General features: G+C 46.6%; 2 protein-coding genes across 5 annotated transcripts in view; one reads left to right on the top strand and one right to left on the bottom strand.

The window, feature by feature from the left end:
- RNF20 (ring finger protein 20) overlaps positions 1-7,789 on the top strand; it is a 41,279-nt gene extending 33,490 nt beyond the window's left edge. For all 4 annotated transcript variants that reach the window (XM_070431016.1, XM_070431014.1, XM_070431018.1 and 1 more), the window contains 9 exons: positions 65-186; positions 308-678; positions 2,101-2,218; positions 2,798-2,947; positions 4,547-4,759; positions 5,650-5,775; positions 5,945-6,085; positions 7,014-7,115; positions 7,384-7,789. In XM_070431016.1, the coding sequence (XP_070287117.1) occupies positions 65-186; positions 308-678; positions 2,101-2,218; positions 2,798-2,947; positions 4,547-4,759; positions 5,650-5,775; positions 5,945-6,085; positions 7,014-7,115; positions 7,384-7,560 (1,520 nt within the window). In that variant the 3' untranslated portion in view covers positions 7,561-7,789. The remainder of the gene's footprint in view (positions 1-64; positions 187-307; positions 679-2,100; positions 2,219-2,797; positions 2,948-4,546; positions 4,760-5,649; positions 5,776-5,944; positions 6,086-7,013; positions 7,116-7,383) is intronic.
- Positions 7,790-11,449: 3,660 nt separating this feature from the next.
- GRIN3A (glutamate ionotropic receptor NMDA type subunit 3A) overlaps positions 11,450-21,233 on the bottom strand; it is a 142,480-nt gene continuing 132,696 nt past the window's right edge. The window contains exon 9 of the mRNA XM_070431013.1: positions 11,450-15,911. Within this exon, the coding sequence (XP_070287114.1) occupies positions 15,572-15,911 (340 nt within the window). The 3' untranslated portion in view covers positions 11,450-15,571. The remainder of the gene's footprint in view (positions 15,912-21,233) is intronic.

Here is a 21,233-nt window from a genome sequence, read left to right as displayed (position 1 = left end):
TGACGTGTTCTGTCCTCTCTCCCCCATCACAGTTCTTCATAACATTGCTGTTGCTGTGTTTAAGGTCCCATCAACCGGGAGATGCGCCACCTCATCAGTAGCCTCCAGAACCACAATCACCAGCTGAAAGGGGAAGTCCTGAGGTATAAGCGGAAACTGAGAGAAGCCCAGTCTGACCTGAACAAGGTAACTGGGAGGAGGAGAATAAGTATTATTTACTATTCAGTTTGTAAAGCAGTTTTCGAGTGAGGAAAGCAGTGTGGTGGCCATAAGTGATGTGCTGCTCCCATTTCTTTGTCCCCCCCAGACACGTCTGCGCAGTGGCAGTGCCCTCCTGCAGTCTCAGTCTAGTACTGAAGACCCTAAGGACGAGCCTGCAGAGGTGAAGCAAGATCCCGAAGACTGGTCTGCTCAGTCCTCCGCATCGAAGGCATCTCAGGAGGAGGCCAACGAAATGAAGTCCAGACGGGATGAGGAAGAGCGAGAACGAGAAAGGAGGGAGAAAGAAAGGGAGCGAGAAAGAGAGCGGGAGAAGGAAAAGGAGAGAGAACGAGAGAAGCAGAAACTAAAAGAATCAGAAAAAGAGAGAGATTCTGCTAAGGAGAAAGAGAAAGGGAAACATGATGATGGAAGGAAAAAGGAAGCAGAAATTATCAAACAATTGAAGATTGAACTCAAGTAAGAGCAATGTTTACAGTAACTTTCTGAATCAAAAGCTAAGGTTAGGACATCACGCATGAAATGTTCGCTTGATGGCATGGCTTATCTGTTAATTGTGTCACTTTGAGTGTAACTAAATGAGAAGTTAACGTGGTTTCATTCTTGATCAAGTGTACGTACAGCCACAATGACCTGCATGGCTACTGTGGAGTCCAGTTCAGTGGTCTAGTCCTGTGGTCGGCAAACTGTGGCTCGGGAGCCACATGCAGCTCTTTGGCCCCTTGAGTGTGGCTCTTCCTAAGCCTTAGGAGTACCCTAATTAAGTTAATAACAATATACCTAACTATATAGTTTAAGTTTAAAAAATTTGGCTCTCAAAAGAAATTTCAATCGTTGTACTGTTGATATTTGGCTCTGTTGACTAATGAGTTTGCCGACCACTCGTCTAGTCTCAGTAAACCTCGTGGTTGTGACCTTACTTGTCATGAATCCAAATTATGGGAAGGGGTGTCATGATTGAAGTAACACTCCTGAGAATTATTGAAATTAACTACTGGCAGATCACTGGCATTAATTGTAATTTAACTTATATTAGGTAGAGTATATATATCACTGTTTGAACAATATTGATCTGTTTGCCTGGCAGTTAACTAGTTTGGTACATATTGGGTCATTTCAAGAGATTTCTAGGGATGTTTATTCCTGCAGGCTTTAAAACAGCTATACGGTCCATGAAACACCATAGAACCTCACACATCATCCCTGCTCTTCCTGTTGAACTCATAATGCTCTGGTAGAACTGGGTACTTCCTGCTCCCCATTGGTCATGGTTGGGCCTTTATTGATGTTTGGATTTGAGGGACCACTGTGCTCAAAATGTTTGAACTTCTTTGGTACCTGAAAGTATAGTTAAGAGGTTTGATAACTTAGTAAGAGATGAAATTTTCATCTTTGGCTAATGGCTGATCACTTAACTGTCAAATCTAGGAAGAGCAGTATATTTTTCAACTTTCTCCCTTTTTTCTCCTTCCTTCCTCTTGGCCTCTTTAAGACAAATTTTTTTCAAGTGTGGTATCAGAATCATGTGGGTGACTTATTTAAAATACAGGCCTGGCTCCCTGCCCAGCCCTATTGAATATCAGTTTCTAAGAGTGAGGGCCCAGAAATGTGCCTGCTTAAGGGTCATAGTGTTTACTTGATAACTTTAGAACCTGGTCTGAAGGGAGAAATGATTCCTTTATACAGCTTACTTTTCTGTCCTTCCTGAGTATATCCAGAAGTCTCTTGATAGTTGCGAAAGTTTTGTCTTTTAGAGGTGTGATGTAAAGTGTAAAATAGAACTGCTGCAAAATAATTTTGCTCAATTCTAAATTCCCATGTTCTGAAGTCCTTTGTTTTCTCGTTACAACCATCCCCCTTCCTCAACCACCCTCTTCATAGGAAGGCACAGGAGAGCCAGAAGGAGATGAAACTGTTGCTAGATATGTACCGCTCGGCCCCAAAGGAACAGAGAGACAAAGTTCAGCTAATGGCAGCTGAGAAGAAGTCTAAGGCAGAGGTAATCTAGTCTGCCATTACCTGTCATTCAGATTAAAACCGTCATTTGTGGGATTTTCCTTCACACTTCTGAAGGCTATGGTTTCTTTGTTTTTAAAGTTAGAGTTTAAAACTTAGCAACATTTTTTCCCCTTTCAAAACCATCTAAAATAGAGATTTCCAGATTCTCCACTAGGTGGTGGGTGAGGTAATCAGAATTACTGGGAATAGGAATAGTCTTTTCAAACTTTTGTATCCCCCCTTACCCCATATAAATCATTGTTATAATGATTCTCTTTTCTGATAACTTTTGGGAAGCATGTCTTATTTTGAATTTTGGAGTCTAGGAAAAAAGGGTGAGAACTATTTTAAAGAAACATACATGTGCACTCCTCAGAAATGTTGCTATGAAAGTATGGAGTGTTGGAATGAAGTGATATTAAAACAGTGCTGAGATGTGTATATCATTCATCCCCTTTCATAATTCTATAAAGATTTAGTTTGATGTTATGGGCCCTCCATCTGTGCACAGTATTAATTAATTTTTGAAATTTTATCATAGCCCTTTCTTTGTTTTTGTGTGATTCCTTTCCTCCTGTAGTTGGAAGATCTAAGGCAAAGACTCAAGGATCTAGAGGATAAGGAGAAAAAAGAGAACAAGAAAATGGCTGATGAGGACGCCTTAAGGAAGATCCGGGCAGTAGAGGAGCAGATAGAATACCTGCAGAAGAAGCTGGCCATGGCCAAGCAGGTGGGCACACTGTCATTATTTAACCAGCTTTTGAAGTCAGTGTTACCTGACAGGTATGTTACTGACAGTGAAATTGGCTCTTTCATTTCAGTCTTTTTTAAAATACATTTTTTCCTATATATGTTTGCTTGTTTTACACTGAAGTCTTTCATCCTTCAGTTACTTTGTTTTGTGTATTTGTGAGACATGAAGTTTACTTTTTACATTCAAATGGATAGCATGTTGTTTAGACATTGTTTTTTGAGGGATCTATGCTTTCTCTTTTGGTCTGGAATCGGGATATAATGAATATAAAATTAAAATGAAAGATAGAAAATATACACATTGTGATTATAAATATATGAAACTAAGAAAAAACATGTGCCCCAAACAGGATATAAATACCCAGTGTGTTAACCATGGTTATTTGTGGGTCCTAGAACTATAGAGACCTTTTCCCTCTTGATAATGAGCATGGATTGCTTTATTTTTAAGTCCTAGTGAACTTTTTGATATTCAGCAAAAAGATACTAAACATGGTTGGAAAAACCATGTATGTTCACTGTGAGGAACACCTTCACTGTTTCTACGAAATAGCAACATGACAGTGAAATGAAGTGATTTTAATGGTGACTTGATCATTAAGTGCCTTTAAAAGAGGAACTTTATTAGAATCTATATACATTCATTTTATAAAAAGTGGGGTTTGACTCTTAAGTCTGTTGATTGCCACTTTTCTCTCTTTTTTAAAGAATAATTATTAGGAAATTATACTACTATAGGTTTTAGCACAAGTAGAAAGACCCTATATTCATTATCTTAATAGTGTTAATTCTTCCTAAAGATTTGGAGTGGAGAAGACCTTTCTAGCTATTACTAAGAGTCTATAAACATGAAAGAAAAGATTGATAATTTTGACTTAATGAGGGAAACCCTGCCCCCCCACAAAACTTCTACATAACAAAAACCACTGTTAGCAAAGCCAAAAGATAAATGACAAACAGGGGGGAAAAATTTATCACAAAAGGGCTTATATTTATAATATATATTTAAAAAACTTCTAAGATGATAGGGAAGAAAACCCACCAACCCAATAGAATAGGCAAAAGATAAGAATAGTTCACAGAAAAAAAATACAGATGGTTTAAGAAAAGATGCTCATTTATAATAACACAAATGTAAGAAAACTATTTTAGATACTGCTCTTCACCAGTCAGATTGTTGTGCAATGCTGTTGGAAAGTTTGTAGGTTAAATTCAGTATTATAATTATAGAAAAGTGAGAAAATGTTAGGTTTTGCGTTAGACGTTCTCTTAATCAACTGCTACTGGATCAGGTTGCTGATTCTGGGATGTATAACATTTTTGTCTGTTGTGACTAACTTGGAGAACAGATCGACTAATGGTGACAGACCAATAGTCAGTGCCAGTGGCTTCAGATAATAGGGCTTCTTTTGTTTTCCTAGGAATGACATAATGACAAAACTAAGCTTCTTGAAACTGAGTGTCTCCTTGTCATCAGGTTAATTTATTTCTGAATGAACAGTGGGGAAGCTTAGCTTCCTGTGCTAATTTTTTTGGAAGATTCCATTAAAATGAAGGTTTTTCCTCCTTATTTTAGGAGGAAGAAGCTCTCCTCTCTGAGATGGATGTCACAGGCCAAGCCTTTGAAGATATGCAGGAGCAAAATATCCGCTTGATGCAGCAGTTGCGGGAGAAGGACGATGCCAATTTCAAGCTCATGTCAGAACGTATCAAGTCCAATCAGATCCATAAGTTACTCAAAGAAGAGAAGGAGGAGCTGGCCGACCAGGTTTTGACTTTGAAGACTCAGGTAATTAGAATAAACAGCTTTTCAGAATTCTGTTGAAGTAGGGTAATTTCTACATGAATATATGCATTAAAAATGATGATTGTGGCATTTTTTTATAATAGGAAAAACAAAACTAAATGTACGTTATTAGGTTACTGGTAAGTAAATTATACATCCCTACAAAGGAGTACAGTGTAGCTGTTAAATATAGACCTGCTAAGATGGAAAAATGTCTAAAATATATCATTAAGTGATTTATTTTATTATCCCTTTTGTGCTAAAAATGCATGTCTTTGTGTGCATGGGCTGTGTATTTTTAAAATTTCTGGAAGGTTGCATGAGAAATTAAGAGTGGTTACCTGGTTATCTCTGGATGTTGGGATCAGAGTTTGTGGGTGCGTGACTTTACTCTTTACCCCTTAATATTGTTTGATTCTCTTTTGTGCATGAGTTTCAAGAAAAAATACTTTTGAACCTCTAGCCATTCTGAAAGAGATACACTTGAACTTTTGTTTGAGCTATGATTTACATGTTCTAGTATGAATTGCCAGGCTTTGAGGATTAGTATGGTCGGAGAAGATAAATACCTATAAATGTAATTCCTCTGTTCTTGGCAATTTGGAGAAGAATCTTCTCCGTGGTTTCCTAGACTCATATATGTATGTTTATGTTTATGTATATGTATATGTACATGTATATGTATATATGTGTATAGACGTATATATTGCATTAAAAGTAAAGCTTTTAATTATCCTAATCTTGCATGTGCTTTGCAGGGGTTATGGGTAAAATCAGTAGTAGTTTACGATTTCTAGAAGATTCTCTTTTGTGGGCCTGTGGATTAACAGAGCCTAGACAGTTCTGTTTTTTTCCTTCCTATTTATGTTAAAATCTGATTTTCTTCTTCAAAGGTTGATGCCCAGTTACAAGTAGTAAGGAAATTGGAAGAGAAGGAACATCTGTTACAAAGCAACATTGGCACCGGGGAGAAGGAGCTGGGTCTTAGGACACAAGCCTTAGAGATGAATAAGCGCAAGGTATGATTGATTGCTCTGTAATCTAAAGTGACCATTAGTCTCAGAGGACAAGTAAGTATGACACTGATGAAATCATAGATCACCTTACTCCTTGGACCTGGGTTAGCATTTTGCCTCACTGGAAATACTAAGAGGTGACAAGATGTCGTTATTGGTCCATCCCATGTAGGCAATGGAGGCAGCCCAGCTTGCAGATGACCTCAAAGCACAACTGGAGTTGGCTCAGAAGAAGTTGCATGATTTTCAGGAAGAGATCGTGGAGAACAGTGTCACCAAAGAAAAAGACATGTTTAATTTCAAACGAGCCCAGGTAAGAGTTTTTTTTCTTTGCATTTCACTTGTTAGGTGTTTTCTGAGCTCTGAAGTGACCCATCTTGTGGAAGAGTCATTGGTTTAAAGTATGTCATTTCCTGTTTGATTGCAATTCCTCAAGAGAAAAGACCAAGTCTGTTTCCTTCACTGCTGTGTCCCCAAAGCCTGTCATGGTGCCTAACACCTAGTAGGCATGAAATAAATACTTACCAGAGGGATGAGTTGGTAAATATGTAGCAACATACTGAATTAGAGGACTTTAAAGGTCTCCTGCTCACCCTGGCTGTGTGGCTCGGTTGGTTGGAGCATCGTCCCATGCACTAAAAAGTTGCACCTTTGATTCCTGGTCAGGATACATGCCTAGTTGTAGGTTCGATCCCTGGTCAGGGTGCATACAGGAGGCAACTGATAGATGTTTCTCTCTCTTTCTCTCCCCCACCCCTTCCTCTCTTTAAAACAATAAAAAATATATCCTCGGTGAGGATTTAAAAAAAAAGTAAAGTTTTTCTACAATTTTTCTATTTTTGGCATGTCAACTGTTTCTCATTATGCTTTTCTGTCCTTATCCATGAATCTGTTAATTATTTCATCCAATTTACTTTCAGCTTAAAACTGATTGCCTTAAAATGAAGTATCCCATCAGGCTTTTCATCTTTAAAAATTCAGTCCCTCTAATTTCTTAGACTGTATTTCCACAGTACTGAATTGACAGTAGTTAGATGCAGCTCTGGTTTGGCGATATGATCACAGTTGTCTGTTCTGAAACAAAAGAAATATCTTGCCACTTGCAATTCTCTACATTCCTAAAAGACAGCTGGGCATGAAAGGACTTCCCACAACAGGATGCTCAAGTTGGAGTGATATTTTTGTCACAAATGGCAGGTTTGGGAGTGTGTCTGATGGGTATGCTGTCTGCCCTTCCGCAGGAGGACATCTCTAGACTTCGAAGAAAGCTGGAGACCACGAAGAAACCAGACAATGGACCCAAGTGTGATGAGATTCTGATGGAGGAGATTAAGGATTACAAGGTTAGAAAATCTGCCTCAGTGATTGCTGTGTGGCTTTTGTTTTTCGGGTTTTTTTTTTTTGTCAGTCAGGGCCTGAAGTGGCCTACTAATAGCTGGGGAGAATAAATATGAACTTCTGTACATGAAGGTAACCAGAGAATGGTTTATTTTGTGGGGGGAAATGGTACTTTTGCCTTAGGGCTTGGTGGATCTTGTTTGCTTATGTATGAGAGCCCTTTGGATCATAAACCTTTATGGTTGCTCAGACTTAGACTTCTGTCTTTTTTAGGCACGCCTGACCTGTCCATGTTGCAACATGCGTAAAAAGGATGCTGTCCTTACCAAGTGCTTTCACGTCTTCTGCTTTGAGTGTGTGAAGACTCGCTATGATACCCGCCAGCGCAAATGTCCCAAGTGTAATGCTGCCTTTGGTGCCAACGATTTCCATCGAATCTACATCGGTTGATCTAAGCCAGGAGAAGAGGAGGGGCTGGCTAGACAGCACTTACTCATTCACCATCAAACCTCTACCTCTTCTCTCCTGGACTGTCGCCTGTAGGCACTTTGTCAACAGTTGTCCTTCACAGACTTTCCATTGAGGTTCTCACTGATAGCTGGATGACATCAGGGGAAAGGACTGCTGAGTGCAAGTCTTGGCTTATAAAATGAATTACAAACAACTCTTGTCTCCTTACTAGCCTTGTGTACTTCCTACTTTTAGGCTTTTCAACATTTTCTTCTTCAGGCTCATTCCACCTGAAGAAGTGAAGTTGGTATATTTGACATGGAGAAGGAAATAAAGAACAGAGGAGACACATGGCCATTTTGGGAGGGAGTGTATGTATGAGATCCTTTAGAAATAAGCTATCTATGGGCACAAACATTTCTCAATATGGGTAGTGAGCTTTTTGTAAATGTGGACTACATCCTATATAATAAAGAGCTAATATGCAAATGGTCATCACACCCTCGAGCCCTCGCGCCAGAACTGCTCAGACACTCAACACTGGGGAGAAAGGAATGGGGACCAGCCAGGCACAAATGAGCCGGGGAGAGAGGAATGGGGACCAGCCAGGCACAAATGAGCTGGGGAGAGAGGAATGGGGACCAGCCAGGCTGCGGCCTGGGAGAGGGACAAGCCGCCTGCCCCGTAGACCTGGGCACCAGTGGCTGCATCTGCGCCTGCAGCCCGGGAGAGGGACAAGCCGTCCGCCCCGTGGTCCTGGGTGCCTGTGGCTGTAGCCTGGGTAAAGCTGCCTGCCCATGGTCTCCTGTGGCTGCGCCCGGCCAGAGGGAGGGAAGCCCGGGTCCCGGGTGCCTGCAACCGACCAGAGGGGGGAATCCTGGGTCCCAGGTGTGGGTCGAGGCAGAGGCGGTTAGGGGTAATTAGGCCAGTAGGGGAGCAGTTGGGGAGATTAGGCTGATAGGGGAGCAGTTAGGGGCGATTAGGCTAGTAAGGGAGCAGTTAGGGGCCATCAGGCAGGCAGGCAGAGGTGGTTAGGGGCGATCAGGCAGGCAAGAGGTTAGGAGCCAGCAGTCCCGGATTGCGAGAGGCAGTCGGACATCCCTCAAGGGGTCCCGGATTGGAGAGGGTGCAGGCCGGGCTGAGGGCCCCCCAGCCCCCGTGCACGAATTTCATGCACCGGGCCCCTATTAATGTTATAATTGTGCTACTCTTTCCCAGATGGTTTGAAGCCTTAATGAATTATGTCCAGGATGACTCGATTCATTTTTATTGACCAGTGAAGTAACTTGTGAAGGTGAGCTGGCTTCCTTATTGAAGTTTTGAATTTTCTACACACATTAAAGTCTTTAAATTTCTTGAGGCCTATCAATTTCAGATACTGTAGCCCTTTCTATCTTAAAATCAAGATTGAAGAGGATGGGGTCAGGACTGAGATGGTGAAGAGGTCTGGGTACTCTGGGGACGCCATACAGTGAGGGGTAAGTGAGCTATGAATTTCTCTCAGCCTCTCCACATGGAGAATTTCTCTTATCAACCTCTCCACGGAGGTTGTTGTGATCCCTGTTTTCCAGAAGATTCTCTCTAATCTTCCTGTAGGACTTTATATATTCCACAAGCTTCAATAAAGCAGGATTCAGTTTACTTTTATGTTTTTCTTTGAAACTTTGTATTTACCATTATTAGTTGATTTACACCTGCTGTTACAGAATTGAATTCTGTTGACAGAATTTAGATTAAGGGGCCTACTGTGATTAAGTTATTTATTTCTTTGATTAATTGAAGTACTTTCTCCTGGTGGTTTTATTGGGTCTGTTCTGAGATGATACCTAAAAAGATGATGGGTTTTTTTTTACTGTTCTGGTTTCTCTTTCACAGCTCACTGTTGGGTAAGAGATTGTGACTTGTTTTCCAGGGAGTTCTTTAAGTTGCAGGTTCTTGAATTTTAAGTTTTATTGTAACCAGGCAACCAGAAGTCATAAATCTGTGGCAAAGGGTTGCACAAAATGGGTTCTTTCTGGATCACCACCTGTCCTAGGAGATGGGTCAGGACAGTCCTTTTGTGGTCACTACCTATAACGAGCAGGACTTGTGATGACTTTCACAGTCATGGAGGATGGGTTCAGAAACGGGTTTAACTGGGGAATCTTACAGTATCACCAAGGAGGTCACGGTCCCTCAATCCCCTCACCTGCCTGTCCCAACACCACACACACACACACACACGCACCCACCATGGGCTCAAGCCCTGTTGCTGGACACATTGCATCTGCAGTCAGCAATATGATACTTTCTGTGGCTGCTCTGTGCTTTCAGGCCAATCCTGAGCATCACATTGTTGGTTTGGGGACAAATAGACTACTGAGCAGCAGGTGGTTTGGGTTTAGATATTAACTGTTTATGACAGGTAGGTGCCAGGCACTGTACTAAATATTAACTTCTCTTGTGAATAAAGAAATTGAGGAGTCAATTTTTCTTCTACATTTTTTTCCTATTTCTAGGAAAAAATGACTGACATCTTTGGAATCTAGACCATACGTGTTTGTCTATGTCTGTCCGTCTCTAAGTCCATCCGTCCTGATTAAATGATGTCATGGCTAAGTCATTTCAAAACATCACAAAGCTAACTTCATTTGCTCACTGCCCTACAAACTAAATGCATGTGACTGACAGCCAGTTCCACCCAGTGGTGAGGATTCTCATCTTTTAAATATGTCCCTCTTCCGATTAAAATCCTTTAATGGTTCTTACAGTCTTTAGATAAAAATCTGATTTAGCACAGTGATCTTGTCTCTGCATTTCTCTTTCCTGTCCTTATAACTTGCCACTCACCTGTACTTTATGTTTGTCATATTGAACTATTTGATGTTCCTAAGCTATCTGATTGCTGTAGTGTCCCAGCTCTGGAACTTTGTATGTTTCTTTTACCTGGGTGGAGGGTTCCTGTTATCCACCACATGCACACACACACACAGGCGCACACACACACATGCACACTACACAGAAGTGTTGTCTCTGTTCCCATAGCACCTGGTGTGCGTTTCTTTATCAAAGTCCCTGCCACGTTGTTTTGCAAGTTTGATCTCCCAACAGACTGAGTTCCATGGGATCGGAATCTGCTTTTTTATCTTTCCATCTCCAGCAGCTAGCCCCAATGCCTCGCTCAAAATCATCCAGAAAATGAATGACTGATACAAAACATCCTTGGGTAACTTGGTGGCTGAATTAGGTTATAGTAGGTCTATGTTTTTCTGAGATTTGACTTGGGTATATTCCAAAAGAATGTGTGTGAAGAATGTGGCCAGCTAGCAGATTCATGACGGCAAGTTGGCCAGCGGCTAAAACTGCCCGAGTCGTCAGAGACAGCAAGATGCCTGAGACTGCAGGACTGCCGAGCTGTTTGCAGCTGTGTTTATATCAGGTTTTGGTTGGATGAGGAAGCGAAAAGAGATGCTTAAAACTATTTCTGTGAGACTCAGGGACTACAGTGTTGACAATGGACTAGTGCAGGTGCATTTACCACACCCGCTTCCCTCTGTGGAGCTGGGGCCAGGCTGAGGCCGGGGCTGGGGTGAGATGGCGGAAAGACCAGGGGGCTTAGAGGAAAAAGAAGATATTGTAAGGCAACAATCAGAATCCTGACATTATGGTATGGGTGCTCCGGAAACAGCACTGCTTATGTAAGAATCTCAGCTACGACTGTCACAAGCTGTGTGGCCTTGGCAATGTATGTAACTCCCTGACCCCTAGTTTTTCCATCTGTAAACTAGAGGTGTGGTTGACCCACGCTAGGCTAGGTCCAGAGTTCATGTGTCAGGCGGCGTTTGGTACCACAGCAGCATTTGAATCCCCAAAGACAATGTCAGCAGTCCACTCAACAGCGAAGTCTCTATCTGAACATTTATTCCACAGTCATAGAAACTAAAGATGGAAAAGACTGGAGGACATCTCGTCCACCCACGTGTTTGTACAAGAAAAGTGGCCGGAGCAAAGCAGCCTGTTCACGTCATGCTCACAAGACAGCATCGCAGGTCTTCCTGGAGCGGAGCGATCGCAAACACATTGAAATGAACACACAGTGCAAACACTCATACAAACTTTAAGAAAATACCTTTAAGTACATTATTTTCATAAAACGATTAAGAACTAAACTAAAAAAAGTGAGGGCATTCTGGATTCGATGGATGGCGTCGGTGGGCGACGGAAGGAACAACTAAACAATGAAGGCGGTGACGTGGTTTGGATGACGAGAAAGTAGTTTCTCCTGGGGACTGGTTGGATTTCCTGGTTTGCTGATCAAAAATCTGAGCTGGGAGGAAGAGAGGCTCTAAGTCGTTTCTTTCCCCTTCCTTCTCTCTCCACACCCAGACATGCTCACCAGCTGCAAGGCTCTGACAGGCCCCCACCAACCCTGAGACGCTTGCTGCCCATGTAGCAAAGCTGTTCTTGGTAGCGGCTCCACTTACCACTTGTCCGGTTAGCACGGAAGCAGCAGATCCTTATAGAGTTTGTGTGACAGCAAGATCCATGAGTAATGGAGAGTCACCTCCAGGCACATTGAAGACCTCAACTGACTGGTCCCTGCGGCTGCCTCACTTGTCTGTCCCAGACACTCTCCCAGCTTGTCTTTCACTGTTGGAAGAATCCCTTGTCCTCTACCTCAAAGTATCCACACTCTGGGGCCCTGATTAATATTTACATGGACCGACCTGTCCTCACTCACCCAGTCATGCTTTATTGTGTGCTTCCTGTGCCAGGTGCGCCTTGGGAAACAGGGTGGGGGGTGTGCGACATCAGGTCCCATCCCAGGTTCCCAGCACCAGGGCGTGGGAAAGACTGGCCTTCCCAATCTCATGAAATAAGAGCCCATAAGAGGAGGAAGGTAGCAGCCTCCCTTACATCTTTGCCCACACACCGCCTCTGCCTGAGGACTTCCGGTCTTCGTGTGTTCTGAGCCTGGGGCGTGGAGGGAACAGGTGGAGCAGAACAGAAAGGAGGGTTTCCAAAGGACCCACCGTTTCATGAAATCTTTTTACAAAACACAACACACCGTTTCACAAATTGCAAAACACTGTTCAATCACTACCGATAAAAATAATCACTACTAAGTATGAAGACTGCTTCATTTCACCACGAGCAAAGATGCTTTGTTTTTCTGTACCCAGACCCGGAGGCATCGCCCGCAGAGCTGAGGGCAGTAGGCCTGCTGCCAGCCCCTCCCTGCTGCTGCTTGCGGCATCCAGGCCCCAGCGCTGGCCAAGCAGTTCCTCAGGGGACACCCCGGGAGCTGTGCATGGGCTGTCTGCTCTGTGGAGGGGCAGGGCGGCCTGCCATGTCAACACCCTGCTCAGAATGCCTCAGTAGAGAAGCTTAAGGTAAACCCGATATACAAAAATCCAAACTTACAAAACAGATACGTTAAGGGACAATTAATTGCATTACAAAAGGATTCTTTACAAAAGAATTCACCTCTGGGTTCCTTTAAGTAGCCAGCTTCTCAAGTACAGTCAGGAGATGAGCTGAGTTATAAAAATGTCCATACAACATTAGGAGCATGGCTGTTCCGGGAGTTGAGGTACACCTGTACATCCGGGCTACTCAGAGGTCAGGCGTACACAGAGCATGACGGCAGCATCTACAGTGTCCCCAGCTGGTGCGGATGGGCGGGCACGGCTAAGGGGCATAATCTTTCAAAGGCAGTTGCAAACCTACTTCAGGGCCTGGGGTGAGAACAAGGGAAGACAGGCTGTTTCAAAGCAGAGTTGTCCTGCTTCCACAGCTCACCAGCTCCCTCCCTCACTGCTAAACTGTTCCATCTGTGAGGTGGATGGAGTCTAACGAGGATCCTCCCATCTCCTTCACTAGCATCTCTGCCTACATCCACCCCTGGGTTTTCTCAGACAATTAACTGATTAACAATTAACTGAAGTGTGATCTAATTACAGCTTAGGATGTTCTCTTTCCCTGGGAGACTGGGTAGCTCTTGGTGGCAATGCAGGGATTCCATTCAAAAAGTAGGCTGTGCCCTCCCAGTGATGGGCAGCTGTTCCAGGGCACCAGGGCTTGGCTCAGCGCTGCGAACTCACTGTGGCCTTCAAATGGATGGGGGTGCAACAAAAAGTACTGAGAAGATAAAGGAAATCATTGAAACACAAGGAAGCCTAGTCCTAAATGGAATAGGGCAGAGCAGGGGTGAAGGTGGGGGTGGGAGGAAGGGGCTGTATGGAAGGTGAATCAGCAGGTGTGTGCTGAAGTTTTTATAAAACTCTCACACAGACTGTTGAATCTCAGAGGGAAGGTGAGGGAGGGTGAGTGGGTGAGAAGCGATCAACCAAAGAACTTGTATGCATATAGGCATAACCCATGGACACAGCCAATAGGGGGCTGGAGGCCTGGGGCGGGGGACAGGGCCGGGCTATAAGGGGTCAATGGGAAAGAAAAGGGGACATATGTAAAACTTTCAACAATAAAGATTTTAAAACAAGAAACAAGAAATAAGAAGACTCTCAGAAAGGCTCTTCCCACTTCTCCCATTGTCTGGGACTGCCACACCTTTAGTGTTTCCTGAAGAGTAATTTTTGGACCACACGTGTCAGTCACCTGGGGGTGCGGGTTAGCGGGAGGTTTCTGAGCTCACCTCCAGTCTCCCCCCTGTCCCCGCCCATCCTCTGGGGAAGGGTCCGGACAACCAGCATTCTAGCGAGTTCCTAGACGATTCTGTCTACGCTGACATTGGGAGCTGATGTTCTCTAGTTCCCATATGCCTTTACCTTCCTGCATGTCCGAGCAGTTGTACAGCGGGAAAGGGGTGCCAGGTTACTGATAGCAATCTTTTTCTTTTTTTTCCTGATATCAGTCTTTTAAGAGCATTCGATGAGGACTGGGAGAGAATCAGAGGGACCAAACCTATTCACAGCTCCTCAGAGAAAAGTGGGTGTGGGGCTGGGAGACTAACTTGGCTGTTATCAATAGAGATATGAAAAGCACAGGGCTCATTTCTGAACGGTGCAGCCTGTGCTGTTCACGAGCTTGAGGCTCACATTTGGGGTTCTTAGATCTAAGAGCTAAGTGACCGCTGATCTGAACGGCCTCGTATGTGGTTGGCAGATCACGTTCGCTAAACCCCCAGTTACAATAAGCAGGGATGTTCCAGTTGCATTCTAAGGCCGCATCCTTGCTTTGTTTCTCTCTCTCCTTTACAGAAGGCACGTGCTACCGTGGAGATGCTCAGCTGGGTTGGAAGCACAGTCCTGATCATTTCTCAGCCAAATTGCTTTCCTGGCCCAGAGCTTTTGTTCTAAAAGCACGGCGTCTATTTTTAATGCCTCTTTGGCCTGTCCTCTGTCCCCGTTCACCCCATCCCTGTCCCCGTTCTTAATGGCATATAAACATATTCCTACTAAATGTCAGGATGTGTCAGAGAGCTCGGACCTTCTGAGAAATGAGGCTCTACGGGATCTAATCAAGCCTGGGCCAGCTGCGATACGGATGAGCTCAGCCAATGTCTGAAAACACCCACTTCCCCGTCCTCAGCTTCTCTAGCTCTGACCCTGTGCCCCATTCACAATGCAGGAACAAATCTAGTTTGGGGAGTTGTATCAAAAACCACAACCCTGGCAACCCTGTTCTAGACTGAGAATAAAACCAACAACCCAGTAAGACAAGGGAATGAGTAACAATTTTGTATCCCTTGTCAGTGCAGAGAAAGGGCTGGAAACCAGAAGTAGTCCTATGGCACCTGGTGGGAGGCTAACGGAGCTGGGGTTGTCTGTTAGTCGCAGATCCCTTGCCCCGAGCTCACTCCTGACTAGGATTCCTGCCCTGGGAGGCCGTCACCCTGGACACCTTGAGGGTGAGCGTGGGAAAAGCTGCTGCCCGACGGACAGGGCGGACTTGACCTCTAAGACCCAGACCTCAGCTCCCCATACCTTCGTCAGTGGTTACAAAAGAGCATCCCAAGGTGTCCCCAGGGCTCTGAGGAAGGCCAGGGGCCGAGGGGGCGCAGCGTGGCCGCCTAGGACTCACGAGTCCGGCGTCCCCTCTGGTACTCCTCCAGCTCCGCTTTCCTGCTCACTGCCAGCTGCAGCTCCTGCCGGATCACCTGGATCTGCTTCTCCAGCTCCACCAGCTCCTGCATCACCGAGGTCCGCGCTCCCTGCAGGGAGTCCGCCTTCCCGTTGGTGGTCAGCGAGGCGGGGAGCTCTCTCCTCCGGGGAGGGAGAGGGATGTCCTGGGGGGCCCCCAGGCCCGGCTGGTTTCGTCCTCCCTCCTCACTGAAGATGTATTTTCTCGGGATGTCGTGACTCTGATGGGAAGTGTTCCACACGGAGAGCTGACGGGGTCCCACGTTGGACCTAGGAAACAAAGAGGCGCTGTAGGCTGACCTGCCACGGCGCTCCCCATCTGCCAGCCGTTTCCTGTGTGGATGCTGCAGGGCTGGGTCACACTCGGAGATGCAGGAACGAAGCAGTCCACAGACTGCCTGTCAGCTCGCACCACGGGGATGACAGGAGCCAGCACAGCGGAAGGCCGAGGTCTTATCAAGTCTTCTGCTGCCCCGAAACTGGAATGGGTGTATGCACTGGGGGGCTGATGGGCCAGGGCGTGGCACATTCTCACACAAAGAACCTTAGATGCCTTTTTATTTCCTTTCTGCCCGCTGGGCTCAGAGATCAGCACTGCCTTGAAAGGGTCTGTGGCTAGAAAGACGGCGCTTTAGTAAAAGTAGGAATCAGTTTCTTCAGCTGTGGGACTCTGAGCATGCGCCTCAGGGTAGTTACTATAGTGTGACTTACCTGTGGACCGGCAGGACCACCTGATGTTTATTGCTTGAGTCTGAGATAAAAGCATACACGTTGCAGGTTTCAGCAAAAACATTTCTCATTACAGGGATGACTTTATGTGTGTTGAGACTGACAACAACAACAGCAGCAGCAGCAAAACACAAGAAAGCCTCAAGTTCTGGCCTGGATAATGAAAGTCAAATAGAAATAGACTCGCAACGCTCTATCAGGCTTGCGTCGAACCAACCACCACCATCTCAGAGAGATGGCTGCAGACAGCCAGCGAGTCACTGCTGGCCAGGCACGGGAGGAGGAGGATCTGGTTTCTGAAATACACTTTGACAGTGGATGCAATGAGAAGAGTTTCTTGCTATAAGAACAGATTAGAACCCAAGCAGCAAAGCTGCTGATTTCTTCCAGCCTTGTTGGAGGAGGAGGAGGAGGGGAGGGAGGAGAAGGGGGAGGAGAGGGAGGAGGAAGCAAACAAGGAGGAGAAGGAGGAAGAGGAGGGGGAAGAGAAGGAAGGAGGAGGAGGAGGAGGAGGGAGAAGGGGAGGAGGGGGAGGAGGAGGAAAAGAGGACCACCTTTGCAATCTACCACAGGGTCAAATAAAAAATGCTCTATCTGGTCCTTGTGCCTTGGTCCCTATCCATACAACTAAAGCAAGACTTTACTGGACTCTCACTTGCCAGGAAGAGAAGGAGAGGACCTGCAGGGGGAGGGATAACAAAGTCTTGATTCAGTTACATGGATGACTTCACAGGATGATTCTATTTCATTTCCCCTGTGGCAGATGGCAAAAGTGGTCACAAGCCTTTGTTCCTCCTTTCATCCCTGCTCCTCATGCTTATCACGGAGAGTTCAAGGGCGGGAGTCTGCTTTCCCTCCCCTTTGAATTCGGTCCGGTCTCAGGACTGCTCTGGGCGAGAGAAAGTGGCAGAAGTGGCAGAAGCTCCACGCCCAAACTTGTAAGAAGCCGCACACACTTCCACTGTCTCTCAGAACTGCTGCTGCCACGTGAGCAAGTCCAGGCTAGTCCGCTGGATGGCAGCAGACCATTGGAGAGAGTCCCTGTCTTCCCAGGTGGCCCAGCTGAGGCCATCACAGACAATGCCAGCCCTGAGCAGCTGCCCCCACCCCACAGGCTGGCTGCAGACATGTGAGCAAATGCAGTCAAGATCAGCCAAGTTTGGCCCAGATCAGTAAATGACAGAGCTGACCCATAGATTCATAAGCGACTCACTGTTGTTTAAAACATTAAGTACTGAGATATTTTCTTACAGTAAAAATTAACTGTTACATGCCCCAAGCTATTAAAACACACAAGCACATTCTAAACTACCCTGTAGTTCTTTAACATTTCTCATAGTCTAAGTCTCATATACATGAGCAGGGGGTACCAGACCTTACCTCTCATGTATCCTGGGCTGGGTAAAATTCTATAATGAACCCACTTATACCTGGATCAGAGATGTGGTTATAATTTTCCTTCTAGCCTTATGCTTCCCTTTAAATTTCTCTTCAACCGATTTCCTATTGAGTTTGAATAATTTCAAAACAATCTCATTAGCAATGTGTGTTATATGGTTTATAATTTTTGTGTATCCTGGGGTGAGAGGAAAGGGGGGTGTATTGGAAACTCAGTGGGGTGAAGGAGAGACCAAAACTTACATGAAATCACATGTTAAAGGGAATCAAGGACTATATGTAAACAGTCTCTTGCAATAACCACTTTTTTTTTCCTGCTTTAAATAAAAATAGAAGCAACATCAACTTTCAGACCATGGCCTAAAATTCTCCCCAGGCTTTCCTCAAACACACATGTTAGTAATCCACTTATTTATCTACTAGTGGCCCCGTGCACGAAATTCGTGCACATCAAAAGGGAATTAATTAGAGGAAATATTTTAATATTGCTATTTGCCCTTTCTCTATAATAGGAGAGATGAAAGGAAATTAGTAAAATGTATATGAAAATCTCCTTCCTGTCAGAGTCTGGGGCGCACTGCGGGACCCAGAGACAAATCCCTGCCCACCACCTGCATGCACTTCGAAAACACAGGAGACCCAGATCCGGTCGGCCCCACCCCCATTGGGTAAGACCCAGACCTGGACAGCCCCACCCCTGTCAAGCCCCTCCGGTGGGGGGTGCAGCCTCAGGTCCCCCAGCCCAGCACGTGGGCAGAGGGAATGACCTGAGGTCCCTGTCAAGCCCCGCAGGCTGGGGGGCACAGCCTGAGGTCTCCCGGCCCAGAGCCGGGGTGGGAGCCATGGCCTGAGGTTTCCCGTCAAGCCCCACCAGGAAGGGTGTGCAGCCTGAGGTCCCCTGTCAAGCCCCACCAGGCGAGGGGCATGGCCTGAGGTAACCACCAAGCTCAACCAGGCCAGGGGGTGTGGCCTGAGGTCCCCTGGCTTGGCGCCGGGGTGGAGGGTGCGGCCTGAGGTCCCCTGTCAAGCCCCACAGGGTGGGGGATGTGGCCTGAGGTCCCCATCTAGCCCTGCGGGGTAGGAATGTGGCCTGAGGTCCCCCGTCAAGCTCTGCCAGGCAGGGGGCATGGCCTGAGGTCCCCATCAAGCCCCGCTGGGGCAGGGGGTGTGGCATGAGGTCCCCATCAAGTCCCGCTGGGGTCGAGGGCGCAGCCCGAGGTCCCACATCAAGCTCTGCCGGGCAGGGGGCGTGGCCTGAGGTCCCTCGCCCTGGCCAGGTGCCATGCAGCCTCAGATCCCTGCTGTTAGGTTGAAACGTTAAGTTGTCCCGGCTAATTTGCATATTCCTCTATTATATAGATAGACTAGAGGCCCAGGTAGGAGGGGGTCCCTCAGCCAGGCCTGTGCCCTCTCCCAGTCCGGGACCCCTTGGGAGATAATAACCTGCTGGCTTAGGCCTGCTCCTGGGAGGCAGAGGGCAGGCCCAATCCCTAGGTGCAGCCCTTGGTCAGGCTCAGAGCAGGGCCGATTGGGGAGTTGGGGCGCCGCCCCCTGTCATGCACAGAGCAGAGCGGATCGGGAGGTTGCGATGCCACCCTCAGTCACGCTCAGGGTGGGGCCGATTGGGGGGTTGGGGCACCGCCCCTTGTCACACTCAAGGCAGGGTCGATGGGGAGGTTGCGGCGCCACCCCCTGTCACGCACAGAGCAGGGCCAATCAGGGGGTTGGGGCGCTGCCCCCTGTCACGCACAGAGCAGGGCCCATCAGGGGGTTGGGGCTCTGTACCCTGTCACGCACAGAGCAGGGCCAACCAGGGGGTTGGGCACTGCCCCCTGTCACGCACAGAGCAGGGCCAATCAGAGGGTTGGGCGCTGCCCCCTGTCATGCACAGAGCAGGGCCGATCAGGGGGTTGAGGAGCTCCCCCCTGTCACGCACAGAGCAGGGCCCATCAGAGGGGTGGGGAGCTCCCCCCTGTCACGCACAGAGTAGGGCCAATAGGGGAGTTAGGGCACCGCCCCCTGTCACACACAGAGCAGGGCGGATCAGGGGGTTGGGGCGCCACCACTGTCACACTCAGGGCAGGGCCAATGGGGAGGTTATGGCTCTACCCTGTCACACACAGAGCAGGGCCGATCGGGGGGTTGGGACGCCGCACCCTGTCACACACAGAGCCATAGGGCGATCAGGGGGTTTGGGCGCTGCCCCCATCACGCTGATCCGGTGCCAGGAGGCCTCGTGGCTCCACTGATCCCGGTGCTGGGAGGCATATTACCCTTTTACTATATAGAATAGAGGCCTGGGGGCTGGCTGGTTTGCCCTGAAGGGTGTCCTGGATCAGGGTGGGGGTCCCCACTGGGGTGCCTGGCCAGCCTGGATGAGGGGATGATGGCTGTTTGCAGCTGGTCACACACCCTTCAGGGTGGGGGTCCCCACTGGGGTGCCTGGCCAGTCTGGGTGAGGGGCTGAGGGCTGCTTTCAAACTGGTGATTGTTGACTGAAGCTCCCAACCGCTCCTTTTTTTTCTCTTTTTAAAATTTTTTTCTGGGCCAGCTTTAACTCTGGCTCTACCTCTGAGGCTTCCGCTGGTTTGTTTGCGTTCTATAATCTAAACAATGTATAACTCCAGCTCTGAGATCTTCTGAGGTTTTGTTTAGCTTCTATATATTTGTTAGAATGTTTCAAACTGCCAGCTCAGAGGCCGGCAAGTGAGGTGGGGAACGTTGGAGTCTGCAGTCACTGCAGCAAGCAAGCCTCATGTTCGCTTCCAGCTGCCTGGCTGCCGGCCGCCTTCTTGGCTGACAGTTAATTTGCATATACTCACTTATTAGCCAATGAAAAGGGTAGCGGTCATGCGCTAATTACCATGTTTCTCTTTTATTAGTGTAGATTGCTTAATTCCTTCAAAAAATATAGAGCACACAGGAGGGCTGTCAAATTGTAGCAGACATGTGCATTTGCATAGATATTCTCCCCCCAAAAGAGAGTTTTCAAGCTAGTGAAACTAACATAGTCCCATAGAATGATTCATAGGGGAAAACCTGTGAGCAGGGCATCTGTCCACAGGTTTTACTGGACTGTCCAGGCAACCACAGAAATCAGGTACACAGAGCCAATCTGGTTTTCTCCAGAGCTTTCCGAACACATATCCAGGAACAGAACATAGAAGAATATGTTCCCTGACAAACTCTAGCTCCTAGCATCACAAGTGCTCCGATAATCGACAGGTGGCTCTGGGCCACCTGTGAATGCCAGTCGGCAGATGCTGAGTGTCAGACTTGGTATCTAGCTGGAAGGAATGAGTGTGAGACATTGCTGCCCTCCCACAGTGTTTAGGTTGTGTGTGTGTGTTTTTAAAATCATCCTTTTATTATTCTTGAGTATAAGAACCTAATAATTTTAAATGCCTTCTTTGTAATTCAATTGTAAATTGCAATGTCAAGCTTATTGTAAATTCTAAACCTAAC

The sequence above is a fragment of the Myotis yumanensis genome, unplaced genomic scaffold, assembly GCF_028538775.1.
Source record: "Myotis yumanensis isolate MYYU_CA2020_CCGP unplaced genomic scaffold, mMyoYum1.0.hap1 SCAF_12, whole genome shotgun sequence".
NCBI classification, from domain to species: Eukaryota; Metazoa; Chordata; class Mammalia; order Chiroptera; family Vespertilionidae; genus Myotis; species Myotis yumanensis.
The sequence above is the reverse complement of the archived record's forward strand: the minus strand, read 5'-3'. Positions and strand labels throughout refer to the sequence as shown.